Source organism: Puma concolor, chromosome B2 (assembly GCF_028749965.1).
Source record: "Puma concolor isolate L17-30 chromosome B2, mPumCon1.1.hap2, whole genome shotgun sequence".
Lineage (NCBI taxonomy): Eukaryota > Metazoa > Chordata > Mammalia > Carnivora > Felidae > Puma > Puma concolor.
This window is the reverse complement of record NC_141671.1, coordinates 106284522-106301241: the sequence shown is the minus strand read 5'-3', so window position 1 is coordinate 106301241 and position 16720 is coordinate 106284522. Positions and strand designations below refer to the sequence as shown.

The following is a 16720-nucleotide window of genomic DNA, read 5'->3' as shown; positions in this document are numbered from 1 at the left end:
AAAGATTATTTTGGCTGCCATTTGGTGAGTAGATTGTGGCAGAGCAAGAGTGGAAGTCGGGAGGTCCTCTGTATAGCATGGCTTTCTAGATTGAGATGCAAAGAAATGCGAGACACACACTTATCTTCAAGGTCAGAGCAATGTGCTTGGGGGAAACAACACAATTACACATAAACAGATATTAAATGACTTAAGATATTATAGTCTGTGTTTTAGATGAATGATGTTCACTCTCAGCATGCGTTATTGAGTACCTATTAGATGTTAGGCACTGTGTTGGTTATTGGAAACTAATGAAGGCTACAATAAGTGTGTTAGAATCTATTGGGTGAGACAAGTATGAGCTAAATGTAGAAATGGTTATCGCATCTGGTGGGGAACATGAACGAGGAAGTGGTCAATTCTGTTTAATAAACAGGTCAGAAAAGAATGAAGGAGGGAGACACTTTCTCTGACTCTTATACAAGTACCTATATTTATCTGGCCAATAAGTTGGAAGACACTAGGGTACAAAAAGGGAGAGGGATGGGGGGAAGCCATACCAGGCAAAAAGGGAGGATTGGACAAAGGTTAATGTGTGTGATGAAGCAAGGCACATTTGGGGACTTTAAGACTTATATGAGCCCACAGCAAGAGTTTGGAAGAAAACTATATGGGTTGAAGATTTTAATTTTAATTTTGTATGGCTTTCTAGGATGTCTCTTTTCTATGTGTGGATAATCTTCCACTGTATGAGTTGAGAAGGCAAAGTCCCATCTTCCATTTTGAAAGGTCTATCTGAACCCTAACAATTGGAGTTGGGGTGAGATGCTTTGGAGGGGACAGTGCCATCTAATATCCAGTGGTAGTGGAGCTGACAGTGTGGAGCCAGTGGCAGTGCCCAGTATCCTTAATGGCAGTAGTCCCTCACTGACCTGATGTCCTTGTAGCCAGAGGCTGGGAATGGCCACACAGCTTTATTTCTGCTGGCTTCCACAAGCCTTGTCCTTCAAATTTACTGTTGACTCAGAACCACTTGAATTATTTCAGTAGGTTCTTTTTCAGCAAAACTTAGCTAGAGTTGGTTTGCTAAGAACTCTGAGTGATATAGAGTGGAATAGAATGAGTTGGGCAGGAGTGAGGTGATGTTGGGCCTTGCATGCCTTGTAAAATATAGCCTTTATCCTCAAGGTAATGAGAGGCCTTTTAAAAAATTAAGTACTTTTTTAATTAAAATTTTATTTATTTTTATTTTTTTAAGTTTATTTATTTATTTTGAGAGGGACAGAAACAGCATGAATGGGGGAGGGACAGAGAGAGAGGATGAGAGAGAGAATCCCAAGCAGGCTCCACACAGAGCCTGATGCAGGGCTGGAACCCATGAAACCATGAGATCATGACCTGAGCTGAAACCAAGAGTTGGATATTTAACAGACCAAGCCACCCAGGTGCCCCTAAATTAAGCTTTTAATTTTGACATAATTGTGGATTTGTATTTGATAGAAATAATAGAGATCTTGTGGATCCTTTGCCTTGCTTCCCTCAATAATGACATCTTACAAAACCATGGTACTGTATCTCAACTCTGATATTGCATAGATACAACCAAGATACAGAATATTTCCATCATCATGAAAATCCTCCTGTTATCCTTTTATAGTCCTATCCACTCCCTTCTCACCTCCACATGCTCATTCACCCCTGGCAACTACTAATGGAATCTCCATTTTTATAATTTTGCCATTTCAGGATGTCTTATGTTGTTACATAAATGGAATCATACAATAAGTAACCTTTTGAGATCAGCTTTTTTTCACTTAACATAATTTCCCACAGATGATCCAGGTTGCTGTGTATATCAATAGTGGGCCCATTTAATTGTTGTACAGTATTCCACAGTATGTACATAGCCCTGTTTGTTTAACCTTTCACCCACTGAAGGACGGTTGGGTTGTTTTCAGTTTGGAGCTGTTATGAATAAAGCTGCTAGAAACATTTGTGTACAAGGTTTTGTATGAACATGAATTTTCATTTCTCAGGGATAAATGTCTAATTGTATAACAGCTATTTCATACGGTGGTTACATGTTTAGTTTTCTAAGAAACTGACAAACTGTTATCCAGAGTGACTGTACCGTTTTACATTTCCACCAGCAGTATGTGAGTGATCTAGTTTCTCCATATCCTTACCATCCTCATTTGGTTGTCTTATTTTTTATTTTAGCCATTCTGATAGGTGTGTAGTGATAATCTCATCATGGTTTTAATTTGCCTTTCCTGAGGGCTGATGATGCTGAACATCTTTTTATATGCTTATTTTCCATCTGTATATTTTCTTTGGTTAAATGTCTGTTCATATCTTGTACCCATTTCCAAATTGGAGTGTTTGTTTTATTACTGTTGAATTTGAGGAGCTCTTTGTAGACTAGATATTAGTCTTCTGTCAGATACATGATTTGCAAATATTTTATATATCTTCTCTTAGTCTGTAGCTTATATTTTCCTCCCCTTAACAGGGTCCCTTGAGAACAAAAATTTTACTTTTGGTAAATACAATTTATGAATTTTCCTTTTATGGATAGTACTTCAGGTGTTAAGTCTAAGAACATTTTGTGTAACCCTAGATCCTGAAGATTTTCTTTTAAATGTTTTTTCTAAAAGTTTTATCGTTGTACAATTTATATTCAAGTTCATTATATATTTTGAGTTAATTTTTATGTAAGATATAAGACTTAGGTTGAAGTTCATTTGTTTTTGTCTGTGCATGTCCAATTGGTCAAGCGCCATCTTGAAAAAATTACCTTTTCTCAATTGAATTACTTTTCCACCTTGGTCCAAAATCAGTTGGGCATATTCGTGTGGGTCTCTTTCTGGGTTCTCTATTCTATTTCACTGGTCTATTTGTCTGTTCTTCTGACGATTCTGATTGCCATCCTGATTGCCGAAGCTATGTAATATCTTGGATACCAGGTAGACTGATTACTCCTACTTTATTCTTCTCTTCATCAAAGCATTTTTAAAAGGGTGCAACACTCTGCCTACAGAGTGAAGGATCGTTGGAGAAGCACAGGATTGGAAAGAGGAAGATTATTAGAGAGTCAGAAAGAACCAAACATGTTAAGTTCAGGTAGTATCAGCAGGGGAGAGAGGAAGTAGATAATGAGAGCACATGCTAAACAGTTTTAATTCTTAGGATTTGTTCCTTGATCAGCTAAGGGGGTAAGGAAAAAAGAGGAGTTTAGGGTGCTTCTTAAGATTCTAATTTGACATGATTTTGACTGAGGCAGAGAAAATATAAAAATGGAAGGTTTTGAGAGAATCATAATGAATGTTATTTTGGATCTGTTTAATTTTGAATCGAAATGCCTTTGCACTCTGTATCGACCATAATTATACAGTTTAGTATCTCAACAGATCAAATTGGGATGGAGGTGGAGGTTTGAGAGTTATCAGCAATTAGAGCCATAGATGCAGAGGGCAAGGCCACACAGTGGTATGTATACCCAGTGAAGGTTTCTAGCCAAGGCTCCCAGTTAACATTCATTCTGAGGGATAGGTGGAGGAAGACCAACCAGCAAGGTACTGAAAAGAATTGTCAAATAAAGGAGGAAATCAAGAAAACAGTGTTGTAAGAGGCTTAAAACAACAATCTTTGTCAGTGAAGAGTGGTCAAATGGAATGAGGATGGAAAAGGAGTGATTTGATTTGGCAAACGCAAGATGTTGGTGACATCAAGTGGACCAAGTTCATTGATGTAGCATGAGGTGAAGCCAGATTGCAGTCCAAGGGGGAAAGGAAGAGAAAAATGGGAAAGAGGGAACATTCACTATTCTCTGAGAAATGTGGCTGAAGAAAGAAGGAGAGAGGCAGGGTGGTACCTACAGTGGGAGAAAGGATTTAACAATTGTTTTCTTTTTTCTCCTTTTCCCCCCTTTCTTTTGTTTTCTTTTTCTTTTATTCTTTTCTTTTTAATGCTTGAGAGGCTTAAGCTTGATTATAGGCTTTGAGGAAGGCACCAACTAAGAAAGGCAAGAAGAGAGCTAATTGATGGATCAGATACTACAAAGAAATAATACCAAGAGCACGGGACAGGAGATTTAACCATCTTTTCTGTCACTGAAAGCATATTGATTAGAATCAGTCTTAGGTACATATAATAAAGAGTCAAAAGAATTATCTCCTATGTAGATAACAGATAATTTGTCTCCCATATTGCAAACAAGTCTGAAGGTAGGTACTCCTAAGATACAACTTCTTTTTATCTTTTTGCTCTTTACATTTTTAAGGTCACCTTATGGTCCAAGATGTCTGCTGGAGGCCCAGCCATCTCATCTGAGTTCCAGGCAAGCAGAAAGAGAAAAGAGGAAAGGGGAAAAGAATTGACCTCCCAGCTAAGTCCAGCTCCTTTAAGGCACTTTCCTGAAACCCCACTTGAGGACTTCTGCTTACTTTTTTACTGGCCACTCCTAGCTGTGAGGAGGGCTGAGAAATGTAGTCTCTAGCTTTTGCTTCTGTAAAAGTAAGGTTCTATTAGTAAGGAAAAATAAACTGGAAATTGGGTAGGGCGGCAGAAGCTTTTGTCTGAGGAGGAAAGAAAGTGCAAGGATTTACAGATGTAGATACATTTTTTTGATGCAAGAAAAGGAAATTGAATTGGTTAATGCTGAATATATTGGGGATTTCTGTGAATGTCTGCAGCAAGGTCATCATCAGAGAAAGAGGGTATCCACAGAGACCCTGAGAAGAATGGTGGAAAATTTACAGTAGTTTTAGAGGAAAATGAAGGGAACAGCAGCTGACCAGACTAGCATATAAAAGAATGTTGAGCAGCGTTAAGGGCTTAGCAGGAGTTGGAGATCATTAATTTCTCCTGGTATAAAATTGAATAGCTGTGGGATTTTCTGTTGCAGTGTTCAGCAAATAGGATACAGGAGCATGGTGAAATTCATTTCATGTTGTATGGGTGCTGGGTATGGGGGTTGCATAAGCTAGAAAAACTTGAGGGAAGGGAAAATTATGTTGGCAGAAATGGACACAGAAGGGCTAGAGGAGGTGTGGGACTTTTATTAAGATCTCAAAATGCAGGCAGGAGTCTATTGGGAGGGAAAGGAATATTAAGCAGAAGAATGACACAGGAGGTAGGAAGAGGTGGGAATGGACAAGACATGTTAGGAGACACAGTAAAGCAATGTGGTTGAGTGGGAGGGCTACAGGAAGGCCGTCATGGAAGGAGGGTATGGAAAGGGCACATCTGATAAAAATCAGGTAAAATACAAATTCTTTAGCCTCAAATTCCAAGTCATATCCTCCAGGCGGTGGAGATCTGATGAAGGTTATTGTGCAGGAGAGTAATTTAAGAAGATAATCATGGTAGCAGTTTGTTCCAAGGATGGGAGGGAGATTGGCTGAAGGAAAGAAAACTGGTCTAGGAGGCTAGCAAAGGAATCTGACATTCAGGAAACTATAAGAGAGGAAAGAGGGATAGAGTCAAAGGACAGAAAGTCACACTCTCCTCTGGGCTCCCAGCCCTTCTCACACTAAGGAATTTTTGCTCTAAGTTGTGAATACTTGCATAATGTTGCTCTCATCCCAGTGGGACTCCAGTGGGGTGTCTCTTTTTTCTTTTCTTTCTTTCTCTTTCTTCTTTCCTCCCACCCTCCCTTCTTTTCTTCCTTCCTTTTGTTTTCTTCTTTCTTTCCCTCCCTTCTTCCTTCCCTTTCTCCCTTCTGTATTCCTTTGTCCTTCCTCTTTCTTCTTCTTTCTTTCTTTCTTTCTTTCTTTCTTTCTTTCTTTCTTTCTTTCTTTCTCAAATACTTGCATAGTATTTACTGCTTACATACTGGATGCTGTACAAGGCACTGAAGATTCAGAGAAGGAAACATGATTCTCATGGGGAAAAGCACACAAGTAAGAGAACCAAGTGGAATTCAACAACAGTTCAACCAAGTAGAAGTGTGTGTCAGGTTTTGGGGGTACACAGAGTAGGAGACTCTATTCTATTGTGGGAGAGAGGTATCAATGGAATCCAGCCTGAGAAAATCACAAGGAAATCATGATGGGGGGAGGGAGTAGGGAAAGGGGGAAATAAAAGTGCAGGAAAGAGGGCTTCAGGAGCTAGCTGCTTGGGGAACCTGCATCACAGGGTTTGAGTGCAACAGTGAAGGGCCATGAAGTTGGAGAAATAAACAAGAATTGTCCCGTTTGTGTGTGTCCTGCTAAAGAATTTAGGCTTTATTCCAAACACATTAGAGGGTCCAGAAGGATTTTACACAGAAGAATGACATTAGCTTCTTTTTGGAGTCATCAAAAGTGAGAAGTTACAATCTCAGGGTTTGGAAACAGATGGAGACCAGGATGATATTAATGGTGCAGTCACTGGTGGCTATGGGAGCTTGGGAAAGTTACCTAATCTCCCTAAGCCTCAGTTTCTTCTTTGAAATTGAAAAACAACCATCACCACTACCACAGCAACAGCAAAACTACCTTTCTCATAGGTATTATTGTTTTATTTTCTGAGAATTAAATGAATACCATTTGTCACATTCTTAGCACAGTGCCTGGTACATAGAAAGCCCTCAAGCCTGATAGCTGCTTTTTACTAGCACACATATCACCTCCAGCATTATTACTATTGTAGAAATTGCTCTGGGAGTTGTATGCAGGTGAGTCAGAGGTAGGGGACAAGCTGGAGTAAGGGACACTGCTTAGGATACCTTTGGAATAATCTAAGGAAGAATATTCTATTTTTATTATTTGTTTTTGGTCCAGTACCCAGCTGTCATTCAGAAGGAATAAAAAAAGTTTATGGAATAAATGAAAAGGAAGACTGAGCAGAATTTAGTGATTGATTAGCTTAGAGAAACCAGGGGGACAGTAAAAGATGACTTCAAGGCTTCATGCTTGGGGGGCTGCAGAGTTCTGGTTCTGTTGACACAAGGAAAACACCCCTGGCTCTGCTTTCTCAGACCATTGCTCACCTGACATCTTTGGATGGTCAGCCGCTCTTCCAATTTCATTCATTAGCTCAGTGACTGTGTGTGCACATCTGCCAATTTGTCTTTTTCCAGAAAGCCTTGTCATAACCATAATGGAGGCATATTCAAATTTAAAAACTTCAAATTTTTGAAGTCTCAGATGCCACTTACAAATTGGTTCTAAATACCTCTCTCTGGTTGTTTCCAAATCTCATTTTATTTGTGGGTCATGTAGATGTCTCTGGAAAGACTATGGCATCCTATGCCTCTGTTTAGGGGCATTGATAGAATCCTTCACTTTACGATTAATGTTGTGTTTGAAACCAAACATTCTTATGGCTTCTCAATATTATGTAATTGCCACTTTCTCTTCTTTTTATATACAGAATAATATTTTGGGTCTCATATCACAAACAGACAACCAAAACTGGCTCAGCTTTTGGCTCTTCTTTTCCTGCTAAAATGGTACTTCTACTTTAACTCTGAAGACAGAGAAACCTGGGAATGTGACCTGAGATCTTGTTCTTAACCAAGTGATCTGTCCACCATGAATGCCTGATTTTAGTACAAGCCTAGAGCGGTTGGAGCTGAAACCATGGTTCCCTGTTGTTGTTTTCCTTTTTCCTTGAGTTTGATTATTCTGATTACTAAAAATGCCTTGCTGTTTGACAAAGAACAGGAATTTTGAGATTGCTCTGGGGCTAGGTTAGCCCAGTTCAAGGCTCTGCCAACATTTAGAGAGATTGTTTTTTAGAATGGAACTTTTTAAAAAATGTTTATTTTTTTATTTTTGAGAGAGAGAGAGAGAGAGAGAGAGAGAGAGAGAGAGAGAACAAGCAGAGGAGGGGCAGAGAGAGAGAGGGAGACACAGAATCTGAAGCAGTCTCAAACTGAAGCAGAACTCAAACCCACAAATTGTGAGATCATGACCTGAGCCCAAGTTGGACGCTTATCCCACTGAGCCACCCAGGCACCCCTAGAGTGTACCTTTTTAATAAGTGCCTTATATGAAAACAAGTGACACATCATAAATGAGTTGAGAGTGCTCTCTACTAGTGAAAATGGTGGAGGGTTGATCCATTCAAACTCTTTGCCTAGTTGTACTTGGGATCCAGGGCACACATCTGTGAGACAGCTCTCCCAGATAAGGGGAAGTAGAGCAAACCCCACTGCCTGTCAGGATGGCTGTCCTGATCTCAGCTTCACTAGCTCCTGAGGTCCTGCCAAAGAATTTAGTAAGAACTCATGTAGACCTGGAGGCCAAAGTTGAACAGAAAGAGTCCCTGCAGTAGCACACATGTGGCCCTTCTTCTCCTTCTCTCTCCTTGTCCCCTAGTCTGTGTGTGTGTGTGTGTGTGTGTGTGTGTGTGTGTGTGTTTCAGAAATAGTACATAAGTGATGGGAAATTAAATGTCTCTGTGGGAAAAAGCAGTGTTTCAGGTTCTCAGCATTTTAGTCAGCTGCTGTCATATTTTTCCAGACTGTAAATGTATTTTGAAGCTATTAAAATCTATTCATAGTGATGAAAAAAGGTAGGAACTCAATGGTTCTTTCCCAATTGCTATTTGTCCAATAACAAATACCTAAACACTTTAATTAGCCTTTTTATTTCCCCTATGGCGGCAAAATAATCCTCCTCATCTATGTGGGGGAAACAAATCTGTGCTGGGAACATAGCAAGACAAAAACCTCCCTGGGCTAGTCTGTTTGTCCAAGAGTATGGATTTTGGCAGCTGCTTTAAGAGTTTGGCTCCCTGATGAGGGCGCTGGTCTCTTTTGGGTGTGGGAAAGGAGAGGTAGAGAGCCCGGGAATCTCTTTTAAATCACAGACAAAAGGAAACCAGGAAGTAAGGAGAAATTACTTCAGTCTGCTCATAGCTCAGGATGTTAAAGGCAGTAACCTCAGCTGGTTGGTTAATCATTAGCAAAAAGGAAAGAGCAGCGGAGGTCAGGACTGGCCAAACCACAGAGACGGACTTGACGCAGGGAGAGAGCTCCTGGAAGAGGCAAGATGTGATCTTTCCTGGTGTTAACCTCTTTCTTGTATTAACTTTTCCTTGGGACGTAAAGCAAGATGACTCTTTTCTGTTCCCAGACATTTGTCTAAATAAAGCCCTCTTAATTTTGTTTTTGCTGTGGGATTCCTAAGCAGACCAGAAGAAAAGGCATCTTCCCTGAGCAGCTGCCCAGCTCCTGCTCAGTTTTGCTCTAGGGCAGCCGCTCTGGCCACAAAAAGCAAGCAGGTGAGTGTCCCCAAGCGGGGCTCGCGGCAGGCAGATCTGCCCCATTGTTGTGAAACAGGGCTTTGCACGCTCTCCGAAGCCAGGGGAATTGGTGCTGACTTCCAAGTTGCCCGGTGGAAGAAGAGAGTGGATCTGCAGAGACTGAAAGGAGAGGGAGAAGCCCCTCTCCTCTCCTCCCTCCCAGGGCACCATGGGCAACATTTGTGTGAGGTTCTTGACGTACTTGAAGCCCTGTCTCCCATGCCTGTTCCAGGAGGCCGACAAGCCGGTGGTGATTGAGAACCCAGTGGCCCGCTGCTCCCCTGATGCTTGCAGGTCACAGAGTCAGGAGCTCAGGAGAAGCCGTGGTCACCTCTTTGTGGCTCTATTTGATTACCAGGCTCGGACTGCAGAGGACCTGAGCTTCCTCGCGGGTGACAAGCTCCAAGTCCTGGACACTTCCCAGGAGGGCTGGTGGTTCGCCAGGCACTTGGAGAAAAGGGTAGATAGCTCTGGGCAGCTGCTGCAGGGCTATATTCCTTCTAACTATGTGGCTGAGGACAGGAGCCTGCAGGCAGAGCTGTGAGTAGTACAAACCCATACTTTATTTCTCAACTCTCTGAGGGCGGGTAATGAGTTTTCCTTCTTATCTGCAACCCCCTAATTTCCAAAGAGCTACCCAGAAAGTATGAGGAAGTACTGGCAAGAACCTTTTAATTGAAACACACCTCTACTGTTAAGAGTGAAACTGGCAGGTAATTGTTGTTGAAATGACTTCTATTACCATATGTATACCCGTGGGCCCTGGGTGTTCATCAACTTTAACAAATGGTGCATCTAATACTCTACCTTTTCTTTGGCTGTAAAATATGTCTCACTTTAAAAAGAGAACTGCATTTCATTTGCAGGTATATCATATATATAAATCACACCTTCAAATCTGAAGTTCAGCTCTCTCTCTTTTAAAACTTTTGAAGCATCAACGCCCAACCCTAACTCTAATTTTAATCCCTTTTCATCCTGTTAGACACACACAGAGCCAATTAACATCAGGGTAGCATTTAGAAGATGCTAATTTTTCACTGCATTTTCCCAGTGAAATAATGACCAGACATTTTTCTTTGAGTTCCAGATATGGACTTAGGCCACACAAATTGTGATAGTTTGGGGTTTTATTATGATTAGAAACTGACCAGCTATAGATATTTAGTAAGTTTTAACAACAACAACAAAAATATAATGGCTGTATTTCCCCAGAGGAGGAGATAATGACTAATCTGATATTTGGAAAAAAAATTCTATGATTATGGTGGACCCACAGAGGAAAATTTTATATACACCCATCCATCCATCCATGCAAGTGCCAGGCACAGCAGAGGCATGGTAAGTGGAGGAGGGGTAGGTTATGCTAGTGGTGGTTGAACATAAAGTGGATAAAGCACAGTCTTGACAATGGATACTTGAGGTTTGGTGGGTTGAGAAGCAATTGGGGACTATTACTGGCCCTAACTTTGTTACTGCCTGGTTCCAGTGAAACCCAAGACTGGGAATGTCTCCCAGGACTTATTTTATGGAATGTATCTTGGTAGAGGAACCACTGAGGATTCACTTATTTTCTCATATGTTTCTCTTTTTTATGAGAATTGCAGCATCCTTTACTGGCCTAAGGAATAAAATGGCAAGGAAGTGCCAATCAGGCAGTATTGCTGCATTCCAAACTCAAATACAAATACAAAAGGAAGGTTGGTAATTTTTGAAATTCTTTCCAACACTAGGAACCTATATGTGTTAAAAAAAAAAAAAAGGGGGTCTTATTTTATGCCTAAATAGAAATGAATTGAAATCTAGACTTTTGGTGAATGGAATTGATCAATTCTCAAATGAGAAAATCATCTGTTTGAACATGTATTTTCTGTGATAATCTATAGGAAATATCTTTATTCACCAAATGCTTGCTTATGTGCATTTATGTTTTCACTACTATATGATTTATGGATATGGTATGATAATGTATGGTATTATGTATGTTTCAAATTCAGCAAAACATATGCATACTAGATAAATAAATACTAGAATATTAATACTAGAGCCTTGAATTCATAATCTAATATTTTTATCATTCTATTTATTTATTTTTTTCATCATGATAAGCGGACTCTTTAATTCCCATCTCCTATTTCCCCCATCTTCCCATCCACCTCCCCTCTGGTAACAACCAGTTTGTTCTCTATAGTTAAGAGTCTGTTTCTTGGTTTGTCTCTCTTTTTTTCTTTGCTTTTCTCTTCTGTTTCATAAATTTCATATGAATGAGATCATATGGTACCTGTCTTCCTCTGACTGATTGCACTTACATTATACTCTCTAGCTCTATCCATGCCATGTTGCAAATGGCAAGATTTCATTCTTTTCATGGGTGAATAATATTCCATTATAGAAATGTATGAGATACATGTATATATATACATATATACATGTATATACATGTATATATGTATATATATGCATATACATGTATATGTATATATATGTGTATATATACATATATCTCAGATACATATATCGTATCTTTATCCATTCATTTATTGATGGATACTTGGGCTGCTTCCATAGTTTGGCTATTATAAATAATGCTGCAATAAATAAAGGAGTGCATGTATCCCTTTGAATTAGTGTTTTTGTATTTTTTGGGTAAGTACACAGTAGTATGATTACTACATTTTAGGATAGTTTTATTTTTAGTTATTTGAGGAAGCTCCATACTGTTTTCCACAGTGGCTTCACCAGTTTGCATTCCCACCAGCTCTGCAAGAGGGTTCCTTTTTCTCTACAACTAGGCCAACATTTGTTGTTTCTTGAGTTTTTGGCTTTATCCATTCTGACAGGTATGAGGTAATATCTCATTGTAGTTTTGATTTGCATTTTCCTGATGATGAGTGATGTTGAGCATCTTTTCATGTGTCTGTGGGCCATCTGTGTGTCTTTTTTGGAGAAATTTCTGTTCATGTTTTCTACCCATTTTTAATTGAATGATTTTTGGCGGGGGGGTGGGTACTGAGTTGTATCAATTCTTTGTATATTTTGGATACTAACCTTTTATCAGATATGTCATTTGCAAATATCTTCTCCCATTCACTAAGTTGCCTTTTAGTTTTGTTGATTTTTTCCTTTGCTGTGCAGAAACTTTTTATTTGATGTAGTCCTAATAGGTTATTTTTGCTTTTATTTCCCTTGCTTCAGGACACATATCTAGAAAAATGTTGCTAGGGCCAGTGTCAGAGAGATAACTACCATGGTCTTTTCTAGGATTTTTATGGTTTCAGGTCTCACATTTTGGTCTTTAATCCATTTTGAATTTATTTTTGTGTATGGTGAAAGAAAGTGGTCCAGTTTCATTCTTTTGCATGTGGCTGTCTAGTTTTTCCAACAATATTTGTTGAAGAGACTTTTTCCCATTGTATCTTCATTTCTCCTTTGTCAAAGATTAATTGACCACATAAATGTGGGTTTATTTTTGGGTTTTCTATTTGATTCCAATGATTTATGTGTCTGCTTTTTGCCAGTACCATATTATTTTAATTTTTGTTTTTCTTTTTCAAGACTGCTTTGGCTATTCGAGGTCTTTTTTGGTTCCATACAAATTTTAGGGTTGCTTGTTCTAGTTCTGTGAAAAATGCTGTTGGTATTTTGATAGGGGTTGCATTGAATGTGTAGACTGCTTTGGGTAGTAGAGATATTTTAACAACATTTGTTCTTCCAACCCATGAGCGTGGAATGCCTTTTCATTTCTTCATGTCATCTTGAATTTCTTTTATCAGTGTTTTATAGTTTTATATTTGCAAATGACATGATACTATATATAGAAAGCTCTAAAGACTCCACCAAAAAAAACCCCACTAGAACTGATAAATGAATTCAGTAAAGTCGCAGGATACAAAATCAATGCATAGAAATCTGTTGCATTCCTATACACTAATAATGAAGCAGCAGAAAGTGAAATTAAGAAGACAATCCCATTTACAATTGCACCAAAAACAATAATATATCTAGGAATAAACTTAACCAAAGAAGTGAGAGACCTGTTCTCTGAAAACCATAATGTACTAATTTTACATACATTCAATTCATATTACTGCTTAGGATCTCTGTTTGCTCATCTGTAAGGTCCCTGATTTCACCCAGATCTCTGGATTCTCTGATTGTCTGGAAACATGAGCTTTTTTTTTTTTTTTTTTTGTGGAACATGAGCTCTTAATGTTTCATATGTAGTGGTTTAGCTACATACTTGACAGACAATGCTGAGGAAAGCAAGTAAACTGAAATAAAATAAGCAATTCAAAAGTGATAACTTTCTGGGTAACAGGCTCAAGCACAGTGTCCTTGCTTATTTGGATTCTATTTGCCTAACAAACACAAAATAAGACAACTAAAATTTTGTGACTATTTTTTATTCTTATGGGCTATCTGTAACCAAGAATACTTTTCTTTGATGCACATAATTCCTGACCTCATTCCTCTTGGAATTTGTTCTCAGCAGTGTTCCAATGTGTCACTACCAACCTATATCTTGGGATCTTCATCCACTGGAATAAAAACTTGTTGCCCAGATGTTGCCACTGGACCTCCTGGTTAGTTCAGGCCATTTCTTTTCTTTCAAGTGTACGCCATGGCCTTCATCTATGATCCTAGGTTGTTAATGAGGGTGCTTGCCACCAAAAGGCTAAATTCCTTCAATACTTTTAGTGCATGGAGCTGTCACCTCTAGAATTCTAGTCCATTTCAGGTAGTGGTGATTTTAACTTAACAATTAAGCAGTTAACAGTCTTATGAGTGAAAGTGTCTGAGTGGCCCACACAGTGCCTTAATACTTGGGGAGTTACACAAAGATGTCTTTTTTCATTGAGTTTTTCAAAGTTATACTTCATTTTTTACTTTCAAATACTGTGGAAGTTAATGTAGGTTTTTTTGTTTTTTGTTTTTTTTTTTACGATGAGCTCAGAATATAGTATTAAGATTATTATTTACATTTACATATGTGAGATTAGAGGCAATGGGAAACCAGTGAGAATTAAGTCATCTAATTTCTAATTAGATTAGTTAAACACAATGCCTATTAGTATTCATTTGTTTGTGTCTTTATTCTTGAGTTGTCATAATAAGAAAACAATGCAAATACTTTTGGAGTTATTAGTGTCAGGGCAAACCAGTTGAAAGTTTTAGCATTTGGCTTTTTTTTTTTTTTTTTTAATACTAAGAAGTACAGATGTTAAAAAAAGAACTATAGTATTGTTAAAAGATAAACCAATTTAATACTTGTTTGTTATTCAACTTTGAAGTGCTTTACCTTTTCTGAATATCTTACGTTAAGTGATATAATAAACCCGTTCTTAATGACTTATTTTGTCTCTAGGAAGAATCATTGTATTACCTCATCTTCAATTTGAATTCCTAGATTCTTTCATAGATGAGTGTTTTTCTTCAACATTTCAACATGGAATTTCTCAAAACCCTTACTCTTAGTGTCTGATTACTCAGAACTCCCTTTATATTTTTTATTCGCAGTGTTTTTAGAGATATAAAGTTCATCCAGAAAATAATGGTATGGAAATTACACATAAATCTTCAAGCCAAGAACAATGGCTTTAAGTTCTATGAGTTTATTGTAAAAAAGTTTAACTAATGCAATATAGTGATGAAAAGCAAAATAATCAGCAATTGTGTAATTTACACGTAGCATCATTTATCTACAGGGGGTTTAAAAAGTTGTTTGCCTGATTGTTAAGTGTGTATAAAAGTGTGGGAAAGCATTTAGTGAAAAGTTTCTTCTCCTTCTATTATTGCCATGTAAAGGCAGATTATTTCCAGTTCCTCTCCTATTCATCATGTTATGAACTGCTTTGAAAAAAAATATTTGTAATTTATAATTTTGTTGGTAGTTTATGCTATGAAATAAAAGTGTTAGAATTTTATGAAGTATAAAGGTAAGAGAACTTCTTTCTATCCATTTAGGACATATTTTCCTAATTGTGCTCCTTTTTAATGTGTCAACTAGAGTTATGTCAAAATTTCATCTAACTTACGGTCATTGCCATTGTTTGGCTTGAAGAAAATACTAAGAAATAAAATGGTATGTTCTTAGGAAGAGAATTCTTTTACCCCACCATTTAAAAATAGAATTGGAGCCTCATTATTTGGTTATTTGAATACTGCTAAATTTAATAACTATCCAATACAAGTTGTACATAGTGTTCCTAGTTATTTTCAAACTAGGTATCCGTAGACTTCTTTCTCAGCTGAGAAATGAAGCCACCTTTTGATCTTGTTAGTTAAAGGTAGAGTAACAATGTGGTTTAAAAATTAAAATTATTATAAATACATACATACATACATACATACATACATACATACATACATAAAGGCATCAGAATATATAGATTTTGAGTATAATTTGGCATACAATGTAACATTAGTTGCAGGTGTACAAGATAGTGATTGGACAAGTTTATATATTACATTCTGTTGACTACAAGTGTAGCTACCATCTGTCCCCATATGTCCCCATTTTAATACCATTTACTATATTTTTATGCTGTGTCTTTTATCCCCGTTATTTATTCATTTCATAACCAGAAACCTGTATCTCCCACTCCCCTGCACCCATTTTGCCCAACCCCTATCTTCCTCCCCTCTGGCAGCCATCAGTGTGTTTTCTGTACTTATAGGTCTGATTCTGTTTTTTTATTTTTTCATTTGTTTTTCATTTTGTTTTGTTTAGATTTCATTTCTGAGTGAAATCATGTGGTATTTGTCTGCTTAGTCTGACTTATTTCACTTAGCATAATACCTTCTAGGTCCATCCATGTTGTCTCAGATGGCAGGATCTCATCTTTTTATGACTGCATAATATTTCATTATATATATATATATATATATATATATATATACACACACACACACACACACACACACACACACACACACACGCACACCCCATCATTCTTCTTTGTTCATGTATTGATGGACACTTAGCTTGCTTCCATATCTTGGTTATTATAAATAATACTGCAATAAACATAGGGGTGCATATCTTTTCAAATTAGTGTTTTCATTTTCTTTGGGTAAATACCCATTAGTGGAATTTTTTGATAATACAATATTTATATTTTAATTTTTTGAGGAACTTCCATACTATTTTCCACAGTGGCTATACCAAAGGCATCGTAATATTCACAAACCAATCTGACATATCTACTTTGAGTAGTTTAAATCACTAGAAAATCACCGACAGGCAATTCATCCTATAATTGTTCTTTTTTCCAGATCATTTATTTCTTTCCCTTTGTGATAGTTTTCAGGGAAGACTAAATGGATATATGTGGAATATGAAAATTATTCATTTTCAGTTTCTCCCCACTAAGACAAAATATATTTAAATACCATCCTTTTAGAAGCTAAGTGGAAAAGAGATTTCCATATAAAAGTAAAATGTATTATAAGAATACATATAGCTGTTTATCAAAGTAAATGTTTCAGATAAATCCAAAATAAG

At 37.7% G+C, this 16720-nt stretch overlaps 1 protein-coding gene across 1 annotated transcript in view; it reads left to right on the top strand.

Annotated features, from left to right (window-relative positions):
* The first annotated feature begins 8472 nt into the window (after positions 1-8472).
* FRK (fyn related Src family tyrosine kinase) overlaps positions 8473-16720 on the top strand; it is a 109039-nt gene continuing 100791 nt past the window's right edge. The window contains exon 1 of the mRNA XM_025925524.2: positions 8473-9756. Coding sequence (XP_025781309.1) covers positions 9386-9756 — 371 coding nt within the window. The 5' untranslated portion in view covers positions 8473-9385. The remainder of the gene's footprint in view (positions 9757-16720) is intronic.